The 17559-nt window shown below is 40.3% G+C and overlaps 1 protein-coding gene across 2 annotated transcripts in view; it reads right to left on the bottom strand.

The window, feature by feature from the left end:
• The window catches only part of LOC140118962 (C4b-binding protein alpha chain-like), a 124966-nt gene that overhangs the window by 78306 nt on the left and 29101 nt on the right, over positions 1-17559 (bottom strand). For both annotated transcript variants that reach the window (XM_072137459.1, XM_072137460.1), the window contains exons 6-8: positions 6728-6922; positions 4701-4797; positions 1818-1897 (exon numbers count right to left, since the gene is read on the bottom strand). In XM_072137459.1, the coding sequence (XP_071993560.1) occupies positions 1818-1897; positions 4701-4797; positions 6728-6922 (372 nt within the window). The remainder of the gene's footprint in view (positions 1-1817; positions 1898-4700; positions 4798-6727; positions 6923-17559) is intronic.

Here is a 17559-nt window from a genome sequence, read left to right as displayed (position 1 = left end):
CCTAGACCATCTTACTCATCAGGGGTGTCAGCCATCCAAATCCACGTGTACCACCACCAGCAGGTAATAATGTAGAGATTCCATTCATACGTTGCATAGATACACTGGCCTTATAGGGACTTGGTGCACATATAAAAGCACTTTAACTAAACCAAGGGCAAGTGCAATACAATAAATACAGACACTGGGTTATGCAAAACATTAAACACCCAGGTGTGTCCCCGTGATGGCACTTTTTTGTTAATATGTCAATCTGCATTGTTTACCAATAAACTTGAACTACACTTGAATATTGTAACCCATTATACTTACCGGTTCACGTGTACTGGACATTTGTTATACATTGTCTCTCCAGCACAGACTGTTCGACCCTGTTCACACTTGTAACCCCCCCCCCCCCCCCGTCTTCCAACAATTAAAAAAAAAATGTTGTGATATTGTGTAATTTCAATAAAAATCATGAATTTTAATATTCAATAATTGAAATCTGGTCTTTGTGTGTATAAGTGTAATATTATCTAACTGATACCGGATTTAAACGTAGTCCCACAACAGGGGATCATAGTGCAAGACGCTGAATCCCCAATTGGAGGGGAAGCTATCCCTGACCCCTCCCTAACATTGTTCTTTGTGTTGTGACTAACCATCTTACTCATTGTTGTCACGAATACAGCCTACCACAACAGTATTGTCACTAAATTTTTGAAGATAACATTCCCTGGTGTCTTGCCTTATGTCGGCAGTATAGACACAGAATAAGAATGGTGCTAGGACTGTCCCCTGCAGTACCCAAGTGCTACAGTATAATGTATCCGAAAATGTACTTCCAAGTTTGACACACAGTGGTCGAACAACCAGATACTCATAGATTCAGTTCACAGTGTGAGGAGGAACACCCATCTATACTAGTTTCACACACAGGATATTTGGTCTAATTGTGTTGAAAGCTGTACTCAGATCGAAAAAAGTAACGCGTACACAAGAATTCAATGTCTCCAATGATGTTTGTGTTTGGTGCAATAGATGGATTAATGCATCTCCTACCCCATTCTTTCCTGTATGCGAACTGAAGAGGATCCATAAAGGAGTTGACCTGTCCCGAAAGATACTGTGATACCAGATGTTCAAATACTTTCATGACTAAGGGAGTCAAAGGAATTGATCGACAGTCATTTACTAATGATGGGTTGTGCTTCTTAGCTACAGGCACAATCGTTGAGGTTTTCCACAAGCTTAGAACTTTTTGTTGCTCCAAACTTGCATTAAAAAGCCACGAAAGAACAGTTCCCTGCCCCTGACTCAATGTTCGAAGAGATGGCAGAGATTTTGCCAGGACCGCACGATTTGTTCACCTCTTTACCAGATAGCAATTTACATAACTCACCTTCTGTTACCCTCATACCTTTATACTGGGAAACCTCATTTCACACTCCTCAGAACTACTAACTGTATCAAATCTATAAAAAAAACTGAATTCATTTGCCCTCTCCCATCACCCTCAACAGCCCTTGATTTATGATCAGACATTGACATCAGTTATGATCAGACATGCCTAATGGCTGCAGGGGGATGCACTTAAATGCATCGTTACACTGGAAAAACAAATCTAATGTTTTGTTAAACCGAGTCGGACAACTTACGTACCGGGAAAAAGTGGGGAAAAAAAAAATCACACTTCCTTGCATGATTGAAATCACCACATATGACATAATGCATTCGCATATCTAGTTTGCAACATAGAAACTTCATTCTGCAGCTTCAAACAAGCGTGATTTAGAACTGCTGACTGTAGTATATACATGGCAGTCACTGGTTACCTTCACAATATGGACGTTCATTACTCCATGTCCCATCTGCCTGACAAATTCTGTAATTCCTTTTTGATGTCATTACATATCTGAAATAGAAGTTACAAATTTACTCAAGTTAAAATCCAAAAGCAATAGAGATATAGACAACATATACATAAAAATAACTTTTATTAAGTTTGACAAATTGGCCCACATTTATTAATAGTAAGGCAAACTGCACCACATGACTACGTGCAGTTTGCCTTACTAGTGGGCAGAGTGCACCAAATTATTGAAGACCATCGCATGGTCTTCCATTAACGTGGCGCATCCCCGAGGCGGCCAAAGTGTTTTTCTGGTGCACGACATTAATGTGGTGCATGGTGCTAATATGTACTGGAATGCCCCTTTAGGTGCAGAGTTTTGTGTTGGGGCACACATAGTGCAGCTGTGACACAATACTGGTGCAGACACTACATAAATACATATGCAAGCAATTTTGTGTTAAATATGGTGTTAAATCATAAACAAAAATAGATTTGGCTTTTTTTGTGTGATACAATTCATATTTTCTAGGTCATGCCAATTTATGAGCCCACAATTCATTGTTTTTATGCAGCAAAGTAAAATTCCAGAGTGTGGGCGGGGACTCTGCAAGCAGACACTTCATGATTCCATCTGCGCTGTGTATTGACAATGGGCTTATCTACACTTATATTTAGCTTCTGAAAGTTACTGCTAGCATCTGACACATAGAAAAAGAGAGATGAGACAGATAAGAGATAAGACATGATGAGATCCATGAGATGGATATAAAACACAATGACACTCTCAGCTCAGCTCACAGTCAGTTCTGCAATGAAGACCATATCTGTCTACAGCTTGTAGAGTAAGTCTCTGCAGACTGCCGCTTGCTGGTAGGAAGTGCTCTGGTCTTGTAATGCCAGGGGGATGGGCAGAGAGTGATACAGTGTGCAGACAAAAGAAGCTATTCATGAGAAGAATCCAACCATAGTTAGAAAATTGTATTGTTGTATCCAGTGACAAACCAAAATTGTAAATGCTAGGAGTGATAGAGACAGGTTGGAATTATATCTGTGAAATGCTGTATTTTTGTTATATGCTGTAATATGAATTAGGGCATGTGTTATTTTGTTATCCTTAAAAATCTTGTCTTTGTGGGAATGCCCTTTTAATGAACATTATTCCCCTTCTATGTTATCACAGCAGTGAAAATTTTGAATGCGGTAAACATCCAACTGATCAGTTTGAATAATAATTATTTAAATCATGGTTAAACTAGTAAATGCCACTCAAGGCATCGAGATTTGGCATTGAAAAAGGTTAAGAGAAAATCCTGACAGTAAAGCACAAAGATTCCTTGCTTCTACAAATTCTCAACAAAAGTTTGGGAAAACACAAACATATTCCTCATCAAAAAGAGGACTTTAGTGAAACAGAAAATAAAGTAATAGCTTTTTCTTTCCTTCTCTGCCAGTATACAGATTTTGGTTTGTAAGCAGTGGCAATGTTATGTTAGGGCATAAATGGTGGGAATGCAGTAAGAAGACAAAATCAGAACTGGAATCTACTGTCTCACAGGTGAAATGTGTTCTCCTTTGTGTCCAGAAGTGCATTTTTAGTGTCTCAACTTATACCTTCAGCTCTAGGCAGCATATCTCAACACTGCACTCCTAACAGCACAATTTGCTTTGCTTTGCCCCAGCACATATCAAATATACTACCCCAAAACAAAACCATTCTGTACCCCTTGAAAATATCAAAAATTACATTGCAGTATAGTACAATATACACTTTATCCTCTGAATAAATAATACTGTACCCTAATAAATTATATGCTGTGCCAGAATGGAAAAAGAAATATGTGTAAAGAATTAAAGCTTTTGGAGGGCAGAATTTAAAGGGAACCTGTCACCAGAGGTCTATATTTCACTGGGTTACAGGTTCCCATACACACTGTTAAGTGCATTACAGATATGCTTTTATAATACCTAAGTGTTTTGTTTTTTAGCGTTTAATAAACCTTCTTAAACTGTACCTGGCTCAATGCCAGCATCTTCCTGAAAGTCCTAGGGGCAGCTGAATTTCAAAATGTGACCTCAGCATCCCGCTCATCTATATTCAACACAACCCCTCCCACATCCTTCCTCTGTCCATCCCTACCCCTCATGACGTCGGCTCACCACACATGAAAACCTTGCGCTTGCTAATTCAGTCATGAACAGTGCTCCTAGCGGCTTTTCATCTACCCGGGATCCTTCAGCAGTAGAGCTGGCAGAGCCACGTCTGTGTGGTCTGCCGTGCGCAAACTAGGACGCGGCGCCTCATGACTTTATAGTGTGCGTGTGGGCAGAGCACACAGAATTGCCTCGATACTGCTGAAGAATCCCTGGGAGAAGAGGAGTCGTTGGGAGCACTGGATCAGAATTACTGAGATTATTTTTGTAGTATCGCACTGTACTGGCTAGCTATATAATTGGGGGTGGTGCAGTATGCTGGATACCTATATACTGGGGGGCAGTGTACTGGATACCTATATTTTTTGAAATTCGCCCTGTATTACAAAGTACCTAGTAACTGCCCTGGGTTCAGTTTCCCAAATAACCCTAACTTTCTGTGGGACAACTATTCTGGCTCCTACACAGTGTTTTACAAGAGCCAAGTACATCTTGGCTTCAAGTGCATACACAGTAAAGAAAGGGTGTACTACTGAGGTCAATGAAGATCAAGGTAGATGTAAAATGTTTTTATCTAGCACAGCCCCTAATATTATTCATATAGGGCTATTTGATCCATAAGAAAGTGTGAATGTTTAGTATCCCAAAGAGCCCTGATCCCAACCAAAGCTAAATGCAATGTTTACCAACTTGTTGCTAATGTATAACTCACCCAAGATTACAAACATATGTAACTCTGGAGCCAAAGGTAAAGTCATCAGCCTGCATCTCAGCATTATCCGCTTCTCCTGGGTTACCACAAGATCTAGCTGTGTGAAGAAAATGCAATGAAAAAGTATTCTGCCTGAAAAAAATGTTTTTGAATTTAACTGAAGTATGATTATAATAATTCCAGAAACATTTATTTTGGCTTCAGGTTTTCTCTACTTTTAAACACTAATTAGCTGTTTGTACCCTACTTCACCATACCATCAATAAGATTTTATCCCCAAAATGTTCCAATGTTTGATTTTATGACATTTTTTTATGGCTCCTATAAAACCGAATAAGATCTCTAGACATAACAAATAATTATGATTTATTTATAGAGTACAATTAATTCCATTCTCCCATACATAGCACAAAAGACGCAAAACTAGACTGAATTGGCAGAAGTGTAAAGAGGACCCTGCCGTACGGTCCTTGCCTATGACCCAAGTGAGAAGGTAGATAAAAAAAATTGGTATAGGGAGTAAAGTAAAGTAGTAAGGTATTGTGTATTGTTGCCAATTCACATGAGTTGGTTTTCATTTGACATTTAACAGTATGGAATATAGGTGGCAGTCGTATATGTTTTGGTAAAGAGTTCCAGAGTATGAGGGATGCACAGAAGAGGTTTTTGAGATGGTTGTGAGAAGAGTGCAACAAAAGATCTTGTGAGGACTAGATATAACCAAGTGGATGGCATTAGGTGACTAGGCGAGAGATGTGTGGAGGGGACAGGTTGTTGATGTGTTTATAAATTATGGTTAAATTAATTAATTGTGCAATAGTGGCAGGTCTGGCGTCAAGGAGAGGTGCATGAGGTGCACAGATTACGCTGTGCTGCAAAGAGTTAGCAAAAACAGTCCCTGTCCTCATGGGGCTCACAATCTAATCAACCTACCAGTATGTTTTGGACTGTGTGTGGAAACCGGAGGACATGGAGAAAACATACAAACTCTTTGCAGATGTTGTTCCGGATGGGATTTGAACCTAGGACCCCAGCACTGCAAGGCTGTAATGCTAACCACTGCTGCCGGTAAAGAGGTGGTGCATGAGTGACTGAAACCAAATGGGCAGTTGGAGAGGTATGAGGAGATCTAGGAACTGTACTTATGCCATTGGTTGATGCAATTTTTATGACTGATGGATAAGGAGAAGAACAGAGTAGTGTCACATGGAAAGCAGCTCTTTAGAGACATTGGTTAGGATAATCTCAGTGGATTGATGGGGTTGAAATATCCATGGTAGCTTGTAAGAAAAGAAAAAGAGTGATGAAGAAAGGTACAGTAGTTGGACATTTACAGGTAGATGTGTTGTTCAAGGAGTTTTGAAGCAAGACTTACCGGTATCACCTGCGATCAGTGGTAGCAATAATCGCGGGTGTTACCTTGTCGATTGCCGCTGGCGGCTTCAAAAAGATGGTGGTGCATGGGCGCCGCCTTCTTGCCGAAGATCGTTGCTCCCTGTGTTATGACAGCCACGGGTCTTTCCGGTCTAACCCATTCATTATAATGTGCCCTGCTCAACTGGCCCCTCACATCAGCATGACCCATGCTTCTTCTCAGCATATCATGTGACCAGGGTAACATCACAGGTCTTAGGTTTTAGTCTCCTAACATTAGCAAACTTCACCATGCGTATATCTCACCAGATGGTAGTATCATGGCAGCATGGCTCTGTGGACTCCTCCCCCTCCTCCTTGGAGGCTGCTGTGATTTCATGCGATCACGTAACAAATGGGCAATGATGTAACAGAGCTCTAACTCAATGTTTCACATAGCATCAGTTCTGTAACACTGAGACTTGTCAGTCAAGAACTCGGAGGCAGGGCAATGCAAGTAACTAATTAATATGCAGGTAAATTGCATATAAGTTTACAAACTGATTTTTTAATATTGCAGCCAAGGAATGAATTATATATATATTTGGGCCTTCAAAAATCTCTAACATTTGCATAATCATTTCTAGAACTCTACTGGAAATAGTGCCACTTACGTTTACAGAATATTTCTGGTAAAGACCATGTAGCATCAGCCATGCATATTGCTTCTGCAGGGATTCCAGGAATACGGGAAAAACCAGGTCGGCAAACGTATTTAATCTTTGAACCAATAGGAAAGCTGTCTTTGCCCATATATTCATCTTTGGGTTGTCCATGTTCATTGCGTGGGAGAGGACCACAGAAATTTTCTAAAGTGATATGAAATTTGAATTATTAAAATGTTTTAAACTTTCCATAGAATATTGATGTGACAGCCCTAGTTCGCAATACACATTACTACTTACAAATGCATCTCAGTTAATTTTCTGAATTCAAAATTGTAAAAACCTTCCTTAATTTGAGCCAAAATATAGTGGAATATTTTTCACACGCCTTTTTTCATTTTGAGCAACTTTAATCATGAGGCAGGACACTGTGGGGCTCATTTACTAAGGGTCCGAATCGCGCATTTCCGTCAGGTTTTCTGAATATTTTCGATTTTCACCAAATTGCCCCAGGATTTTGGCGCACGCGATTGGATTGTGGTGCATTGGCGCCGGATTTCACGCGACAGAAATCGGGGGGTGTGGCTGTCGTAAAACCCAACAGATTCGGAAAACCCACAGAATTTGTGTCGCAAGAATAGCACTCACATACTTACTCACTTAAGCGCAGCAGCGACACCTAGTGGATATCGGGCGCACAACCTTAGTAAATCCCGGCAAGCTCCGAATCAACGTCGGAAAACGCACAGTGGGATCGTGAATGGACCGGGTAAGTAAATGAGCCCCTGTGGGTCTGAAGTACATTCACTATTTATCCATGGTTTATTCTGTTACATTTCAATGGATTTCAAAGGGTCAGTGCTTCCGCTATTAGCTATAGCGTCTTGGTTGCCGGGTTACAGGAGAAGTGACGTCTTACCAGCCACATTAAGAGCCAGGTGAGGCTAGAGAAAGCGCTGGACAGCGCGAAACGCCTGTCGCCTTTTCATATTCCCTGCTCCTATATCTACACTGACTGGGCTATCATGTCGGGCTGAAGACATGGCCCTACAGTCAGGTAAAGAGGATGCAGGGGCTTTTTTTTCTCAATGTGACCTAAAGGACGAGCTACAGGTTCTGAGCACAAAGGTCCTTGAACAAAGGGTTTTTAACCTCGCGGAACGGGAAGTACAGATTTTCTGGACTGTTAACTCCTTACTTTCCTACAACACCAGTAACCGTGTCCCAACAGGACTAAGAGTGTTTAAAAATGCTTCACAATTTAAGGACGATCCTGTTTTTTTGGCTGAATGGAAACAAATCCACTTAGAACACTCTTTAAATCTGATGAGGTTGGTGTTGAATGAAAAAGAATATGCATCAGTCACGGAGGAACTTTGTAAAACAGACTTGAACTGAGAACCAGACTGACAGAACAACAATTCGGAGCATGTATTAAAAAAATAAGAGAAACGCTTGGTACCCATACAAGCAGAAGTGAAAGAAAAGAAAAAAGATATATTTATAAAAGATGAGCATGATTTCGATAATGAAAACATCTTCGACTGGGGAAGTCATCGACAAGTAAGAATGCATAAAAGGAAGACAAATGACTATTGGACTATGGATTCTGATTCCAGTCTGTCAGACAAGAACAAAGGGAACCAGCCTCAGAACTCACAACCCGGAACGTCCCAAAGCATGGCCAAAAGTACCCCTTTAGCACGAGGAGGGGGCGTGGAAAGAGGGCGAGGAAGGAAGCGAAAGCAGGTATCTTGGAGACAATAAAAGAAGAAGGAACAGAGGAGGACAATAATGACAACCTCTTAGTGGTTAATCTCACTGAGACTGATCTAAGTCCTGCGTGTATATCAGTCTTGTCAAAGGTTTTGGGTTTCTGTTTAACTGATAATTTTGATGAGTTTGAGATAGACCTCTCAGGGGTGTACGCAATATCAACCTGAAGAGGCTTTTCTCAATTTTTCTCAAGATAGAGAGTTCCTTCTAGCGCTAATGGACTTAAAGGATACATACCCTCCTATAGAAAAATCAGAAACAAAGACAACTTTTAGAGGAGGTAATAAATCTAGATTCAATCCCCCTATGTTGCAAGGTGGAGCCCTCGATCAGTTTCAAAAAAGGGTTTTGCCTTACAGCTTTGGTGTATGATAAGGACTCTTATAATATTACAAAAGAAGAAAAAGGAGTGCTAGATTGGTTAAAAAAAATAATGAAAATGTAATAATAAAAAAAAGCGGATAAAGGGGGGCAACGCTGTAGTCATGACCTGGGACTATTACAAGAAAGAAGTATATAGGCAGCTGAACAACTTGCAAGTCTATAAAAAAACTGGCCTCAGACCCTACCCCTAAAATTAAGACTAATTTATGCTCCCTTCTAAGAATAGGGATAGAAAAGAATATATTAAGTAAAATCTTTGCAGAAAAGTAACTCCCTCCCAGGGGCGGACTGGGAAAAAAAAGTGGCCCTGGAAATTTTTTTAAAAGTGGCCCTATATTTTAGGTGGTGTCAGCTTAGCTGGGCGTGGTCGACACAGGTGGGCGGGGTCAATAAGTCATTGGTGGAAGTTTAGCAAAATAGCTGTAAGTAAAGTATCCCTCAGTTATGATAAAAACTGGATGACAACATCAAGGATTAGACATTATTGCCTTAATGAGATACAGGAAGTCCCCGGGTTACATACAAGATAGGTTCTTTAGGTTTGTTCTTAACCGGGTAAGGACCGGGACCTTTCCTGTTTTTTCATGTCCATTTTTCACTCCCCACCTTCAAAAATCTATAACTTTTTTATTTTTACACGTAAAGAGCTGTGTGACAGCTTGTTTTCTGTGTAACAAATTGCACTTCATAATGATGGTATTAAATATTCCATGCCATGTACTCGGAAGCGGGAAAAAAATTCCAAATGCAATGAAAATGGTGAAAAAACGCATTTGCGCCATTTTCTTGTGGGCTTGGATATTACGTCTTTCACTGAGCTCCCCAAATGACATGTCTACTTTATTCTTTGGGTCGGTACGATTAAGGGGATACCAAATTTGTATAGGTTTTATAATGTTTTCATACATTTACAAAAATTAAAACCTCCTGTACAAAAATAATTTTTTTGATTTTGCCAACTTCTGGCGCTAATAACTTTTTTATACTATGGTTTACGGAGCTGTGGGTGGTGTCATTTTTTGCGAAATTTGATAATATGTTCAATGATATCATTTTTAGGACTGTACGACCTTTTGATTACTTTTTATAGATTTTTTTAGATTTTTCAAAATGGCAAAAAAGTGCCATTTTTGACTTTGGGCGCTATTTTCCGTTACGGGGTTAAACGCATTGAAAAACTGTTATCATATTTTGATAGATCGGGCATTTTCGGACGAGTCGATACCTGATGTGTTTATGATTTTTACTGTTTATTTATATTTATGTCAGTTCTAGGGAAAGGGGGGTGATTTGAAATTTTAGGTTTTTTTTATTATAATTTTTTTTTTTTTAACTTTATTTTTATTTATACTATTTTTCAGACTCCCTAGGGTACTTTAACCCTAGGTTGTCTGATCGATCCTATCATATACTGCCATACTACAGTATGACAGTATATGGGGATTTTCTTCCTCATTCATTACAGCTATCAGCACATTGTAATGAAGGGGTTAAAACGAAATAGCCCCGGGTCTTCGGAAGACCCGAGGCTACCATGGAGACGGATCACCGCCCCCCGATGACGTCACGGGGAGCGGCGATCCCAGGTAAGATGGGCTTTGCCGGCAGCCCACGCTGTGAAAACACCCGCGATCGGTGCTAGCAATATGCAGCAAAGACTTACCGGCTATGGAGAGGGCTCAGCCCGTGAGCCCTCTCCATGCAGTGCGACGCGATCGCCGCCGTGAATACACGGCGGGCGGTCGCGAACCGGTTAAGTTGAATTTGTATGTAAGTCAAAACTGTATATTTTATAGTTGTATATCCAGAAAAAAAAATTTTTTGGCCCCAGTGACAATTGTAGTTTCTAAATTTTTTGCTGTAATGGGACCAAGGATTATCAATAAAGCTTCATTACAGACACCTTACAGCTGATTATTGCAGCCTGGGACTAAAGTAACATCCAGAGAGGTCACCAGAAGTCACAGTGGGCAGAGGGGTCCACCTTTGACTAGGGCAGTGATGGCAAACCTTTTAGGGACCAAGTGCCCAAACTGCAACCCCGAAGCCCCCTCATTTATCGCGAGGTGCCAACCAAAAATAAAGCAGTAACTTATTGCTCCCTGTTCTTCAACAACATTCAATCATACTGGCCTCCTGAGGACAGCAACATAGTAGAAAAAAAGATGGAAAATTTGCACCATTTTAGCTTCTTTCCAGTGTTCCTCTGTATACAGAGAATCATGAGGCCAGCATTTGCCCCTGTCTACAGATTCCCCTCTTTCTACAGTCCCATGTAGCCAAGTTCGTATCACTTTAAAATATCACTGAAATCAGCATCTTTTAGTTTATTTGGAACTACAGGAAAATTCAGTAGGAGTTCTATCTGGTGTGCTGGGGCAATGGCCCGGGCGCCCACAGAAAGAGCTCGGAGTGCCACCTCTGGCACCCGTGCCATAGGTTCGCCACCACTGGACTAGGGGTTGTCTGTAAATTGGGTATCCTTAAGCAGTGCCAGTGCCCATCAGTCCCAAGCGCATGGGCGTTGCGAGCTTCGTAAAAGATTTGGGGCACGGGCCCCAATGTATAACTACCAAATTCTCATTGTACTGTACTCTAACCTACAAGCTCTACCCCCATTTTACCAAATTTTAGTGCCCCAACAATTGAGTATGCACATGTAATCTTTCCACAAGGCCCTGTACCTATCATGAAAAAGAGAGCCCCCACTTTTCCCCCTCTCTCTGTTGTGCAGAATGGAGAGTCTATGGGTGCGCCATAAATACAAGAGTATAGACTGATTTTTAGCATTCCCATAGACCCAAATAGGGAACAAATCCCACACCTTAAAGGGGTTTTCTCATGAACAAAAGTTAGGCCCTATCCACAGGATAGGGCCTAACTTGCTGATCAGTGGGGTTCTCAGTGCTGAGACCCCCACAGATTGCGAAAATGAGGGCTCCGTTAGACTAATGGAGCAGACAGCCGTTCTGTGGCTAGGGCTTAACTTTTGTTCATGGGAAAACCCTATCTAAAATCTAATATGTGCGAATTTTTTGAGAGAGTCTTTCATGCATAAATCTGTGAGAACATGCAAGAAAGAACGCATCATCTGCATTACTTTTACAAAATTACATTCACTTTACTCCTACTGTATTACGCTGCAGATTTTCCACACCGAAATCTGTGTGTAAAATCTGCAGGGAATCCGCAATTTGTGCAGATTGCCTTACTACCGACCCATCTGATCACACCTCTAACACCTGCCGGCCCCATTGCTCACCCCATCTCCTCACACCTGACCCCTCTCCTAACACCTCCTGAACCATCTCCTCACACCTGATCCCTCTCCTGACACCTCATGAACCATCCCCTCACACCTGACCCCTCTCCTAACACCTCCTGAACCATCTCCTCACACCTTGACCCCTCTCCTAACACCTCTTGAACCATCTCCTCACACCTGACCCCCTCTCCCAACACCTCAACACCACACTCATCTGCTGGCTTTTTCCTTGATTCCTATTCTTAGCTCCGCCCACTACTTCCAGTCCGGACATCTTCTGATTCCCCCGTACTGCGCTGTAGGAGCAGCAGCGTGTGAAGCAGCCGGCCTTAGCATAGTGATGTCACAGTGTTCAGTGTACTGAGTACACTTGTCGGCTCAGCACTGATCAGCAGCCACGTAGCACCAGCACTGGGCTGCCTGCTAGTGCGGTGCCTCACCTGCGGTCGGCCCGACCAGCGTCAGACCGGCCCCAGATCGGCCCCGGACCTGGCGGCCCACCGTTAACGGGCCCGGTGGGTTGAATAGCCAGTCCGCCCCTGCTCCCTCCCCACCCCCAAAAACCTCGCTGGTATTTCCTCCCAAAAATACTCAAAACCCTTCAATCGCCTCCAGGACACCCTATAGTGGCGGGAGTCGGGTCCATTACTGAATCTCTCTCTAATACGTGGTTTGGGTTTTAAGACCGATTTTACAATAAATACCCACGTATTTAAAGGACACCAACTATTTTCTTTGCAGCCTTAAAACATTCCCTGGCAAAACGGATTTAGTTTGGCTACCATATACAAGTTTATATACGAGAATTCCTCATGAGATAGGGATAGAAGCTGTGAGAAAGGTACTTCTTAATACCAACAGAGACACTATGCTCATTGATTGTTTGTGATGCAATCCACTTCATTCTGACGAATAATTCTTTCAAATTTGAAGACTGCTGGTATAAGCAATTGGACGGTACAGCCATGGGTGCCCCCATGGCATGTACCTATGCTAAAAAAATTTTGACTGTATTCAAGGATAAATATGTCTTTACAAAAAAAACCTGTTTGCCAAATATATACATTCATTTTTGTAGTTTGGTCAGGCACAGAAGAACTTTTTCAGGACTTTAAGTCTTATTTAAATGCTAATACCATGAATATGTTTTTTACTTCTAAAATCTCAAGTAAAAGGGTCATCTCTGTCCACTACAGTTTAAAGAAAAAGCACGGCTACCAATAGCCTCCTGCATCAGAATAGTTATCTGAAAAACTATTATAGAAAAGTTATAGAAAAACTAAACATTTGTGCGTAGGAGGAGTTAAAATATCGGCACGCCAATTCTTTTCATGCAACTCACAGTTTGTAGTTTATGTTATCTTGTGCCCCTGCAGCTATTTTTACATAGGTAAAACAATAAGGCCGCTGTATATCAGATTCAGCGAACACTGTTATTCAGTTAAAAGTGAAAAAGGCTCACCAAGGTTATTAGAGCATGTAAATATAGTACATGGAGGTGACACACAAGTTCTTTGCTTTGGTTGCATTAGTCATGTACCTATGCTGCCCGAGGGCGGGGATCGCCATAGGGAGCTCCTAAGGAAAGAGGCGCGTTGGATTATGAGGTCCTTTCAGGTTAAATGACAGGAACGACATGGGGGTCTTTCTTTAATGTTTCCCGCCTGTCGTCCTATTCGGTCCCCTTTGTTCCGTCCTATCTGCTATTCGTTCTGCTGTATATCTTTACATGGATGTACATATGACAATGTCAGTACTTATGTGCATACTTTAGTTTCTCGGTTCAGGATGTTCTTATGCTCTCTCGTCTTGCTTTATATGCTTATAAAGTATAGGATAATGAGTAGTTCCAGATTGTAATCCACTTTCACTTATTTTTTAAAACTGATAATTGTGTGTTCTTTTTTTACTCATTCATGTCCTAAAACCGTATCTAATTAGGAATACATGGCACTTCCGCTATTAGCTATAGCCTCTTGGTTGCCGGGTTACAGGAGAAGTGGCGTCTCACCAGCCGCATTAAGAGCCAGGTGAGGACGCCACTCTATAGGGTAGAGATAGCGCCAGTGCTTCTACCTGTACACTGACTGGGCTATCATGTCGGACTTGTTTTATTTTTTGATGAAATAAAGAAGACATTTTACCGGCGAGTGCCACAATCCTTCTATCTTCTGCTTAAAGGGTCAGTGCTTGCTTGTACTTTTGTGTCCTGGATATCCAATGATGATGCACTGGTGTGTTTGATCTTGTTAACCTGCCATTGAACTGCTATTTCAAAATGTAAATGTAACCACTCATAGTAATTGCATTAGAAGGAAGATAATAGACAAACATTGTCAATTAAAGGTAGATGACCATTTCAACTACATATGATTTTTTATGGTACAACAATATTAAACCATTCACATTTAGTTGAAAATGACAGCCGAAAGTAGAGAGAGAAAAAAATTTTGGCAAGTTGTAGCTTCCATTTGTGGCCCTTCCATCAATGACTTTCACAGAGTTTTCCACCACAGTAACAACCAAATTCACAGCAGTGACAAAAGGACCACATTCTATGCATTATTGCTATCAATTGTTCCTTTCCATAGCAATGCTAGTCAGAGTTATAACCATTAGTACTTATCTTTTTCTACTTTCAGGCTGCCACCAACTAAATGTATGATGCCCCAGCAGTCTGATCAACCACATCCTATGACTGAGGGCTAGTGATTAGCAAACCTACTAAAATTTGGGTTTGGCCAGTGAACACAGGGATTTAAATGCAGCTGACAGATTGAGCCAAATGCAGACCCAAACTTCTTATGAATTTTGGCGTCAGGTCCAGTTTTGTGCCACTAAACACTCCTAACGTCCATAGATGACCCGTAAGCCATCAGATTCTATGATTTAACCTATATCAAATAAATTGGATTTTATACAGGTTTCCTTCTCTGCCTTAATGGTCATATACCTTTCATTTTCCATTGAAATATATCAACGACCCTCACACAGGTTTTCTTGTTTTTCTTGTGCATAGACAACCATAGTGCCTCTATTTGTGCCATCAAACCATAGTATTCTCCTTTAATGCCTTACGTTCCGCGCCGACGGATGATGGCTGGGGACTCGGGGAATGCCAGAAATGGCAAGTAGAGGTTTATTTTTTTGTACAGAACCCTCCTCAAACCACCTCAAGATTTGTGTACAATCTTGAACCATCCCTTTAAATACTGCATGATATGATGGTTAATGTTTTTGTGACATCTACACTTCAGACTATATTTCTGAAATACTGTTTGGACCATCATACCCTAAGAAAACCTTGATAGCTTCTTCACTGTGGTCTGGAAACCCAACTCAGTTCCCTAGAATTGATTTAGTTGGAGTAGAACAGATTTCATACAATAGGATTACTATTAAAGGGTTACCTATGTAGGACAGTAGACTGACATTACTCTTGCCACAATATTTGATGATTTTGTAACATGATGTGTTCATGTTTGTTACATGAAATTATATCCAGTATAATGGTAATAAAATTTCAGAAGCTAAAACACATCCAAAAATTCCAACAAAAAACACATCAGAGAAAAAAACTGCAGACTCAAAATGCAGACTCAATCTTTAGCATTTTGGCTATATTTGTTTATTTTTGCTCAAATTAATGTGAGCATTTTTGTACAGAAGCCTAAATAAAGGCTTTTTATAATCCGCACATCTCAACACTTAGTACCAGCTTATTTCTCTGTGTTGATTAGAGAGCCAAACTACTATTTTATGTCTTTTCTTAAAATAGTTCTAAGCAGTAAGTTTCTTCCTTCCTTTTTTGTCTGGCTATACAATTTTTTTGTACATTATTCTCTAACAGAATTGTTTCTCTCCTCATTTCTTAGGGTCACATTCAGCTGGGTAACAAAAGATACACTAAGCAGGGATTAATAATACCTGTTAGAAAATAGTGCTTATGGAATACAATAGTGAGGCAGAGAGCAGAAAGGGCTTCACATCACTGCTCAGAATAAAAAAAAAATACAGGGGAGATTAGATATAAGTGGGTGTTTGCTGCATAATGCAGTAAACACTCTGAATTAACACCTGAGATCAATGCTGGCTCTGATTGCAGATGTTAAACATTAAATACTGTTGTATTGAAGTATATGCTATTAATAATCAGATCCCCTATAGTTCAAGTACTCTTGGAGGCCTAAAAAAACAGTGACCCCCCTTCCCCCGTTAGATTTAATTATAAAAATAAAGAAAGTAAAGAAAATGTAATTAAAAATTTGTTAGGTGTCTCCATGCCACAAAAAGTGTAATCTTTAAATATATAAAATTAATTATTCGCAGCACCAAAATGTCCAGACCACCACTTTTTTGCAATTCCATAACACAGAAAATTTTGAATAAAAAGTAAATCAAAGATTATGCAGTTCCCAACGGTAGCAATGAAAACATCATCTACATTTTGGCGTCAAAATATGGACAAAGACTTTTTTTTTTTATACAAAAGATTTTCAATTTCATCCTTTTAAACATAATAAAACCTATATAAATTTGGTATCCACATGCTTGATTTATCTTACAGGGCAATATATCTGGCTGCATTTTTGCTAATTCTTCTGCAGCCCCTTCTAAATTTGTTCCTACAGCTGCTTGGGAGTAGTATTTTTGGTGAAAATGTAATAACAGCGATTGCACACAAAAATGTTTGACTTTTTGTTTATTCATCTACGCTGGAAATCAAAATTAGAGAACACCACACAATTTCCTAAATGTCAAGGATATTGTGTATTCCTATGTGAGTATACCTTAGCATAAGAGAAAAATAGAAGGATTTTAAGATTATTTCATAAATTTTATATCTTCTAAAGCGCAGAATAAAAATTTAAATGATATAATTGTAAAAGAACACTCATCATAATTAGGTAATACTTTCAGATACCTGTGAGTTATTGTTGTTATTCTGGTACCTGATAGTAATTTCCTTAATTTTCTGACAATACTTATTTAACTTTCCAGTTATCACTGACCAAAGTGACTGAACCCTCTGGTAGCCAGTTATCCAGATGAAGGCCAAAGGGGTGACCATTGCTAGAGAAGTCGGTTGTTCCAAGTCTGTAATTTCTAGAATACTGCATCTTTACAACATTACACACTCATTCAAGTTCCTCAAGAAGGCACGTCGACTGTCAAAAGACAAATGCAAGAGAAGACAGGATAATGCAGAGGATCTCCATGGTAATTTTCCACACTGCAGCTGGAATTCCTCGCCAGTTAGGCACTGGACATGGTAAGGATCTGTCTCGTCATACAGTGTCTTGACGTTTAGAAGTATTTAGATTGAAAGATCATTATGCAGAGACCAAATCTCTCATTGGCAGAAAGGATCAAAGGGCTCTTTTGCTGGAGAGCATGTTGTGTGGACAGAGAAGTG

Source organism: Engystomops pustulosus, chromosome 2 (genome assembly GCF_040894005.1).
Source record: "Engystomops pustulosus chromosome 2, aEngPut4.maternal, whole genome shotgun sequence".
NCBI lineage: Eukaryota > Metazoa > Chordata > Amphibia > Anura > Leptodactylidae > Engystomops > Engystomops pustulosus.
The sequence above is the reverse complement of the archived record's forward strand: the minus strand, read 5'-3'. Positions and strand labels throughout refer to the sequence as shown.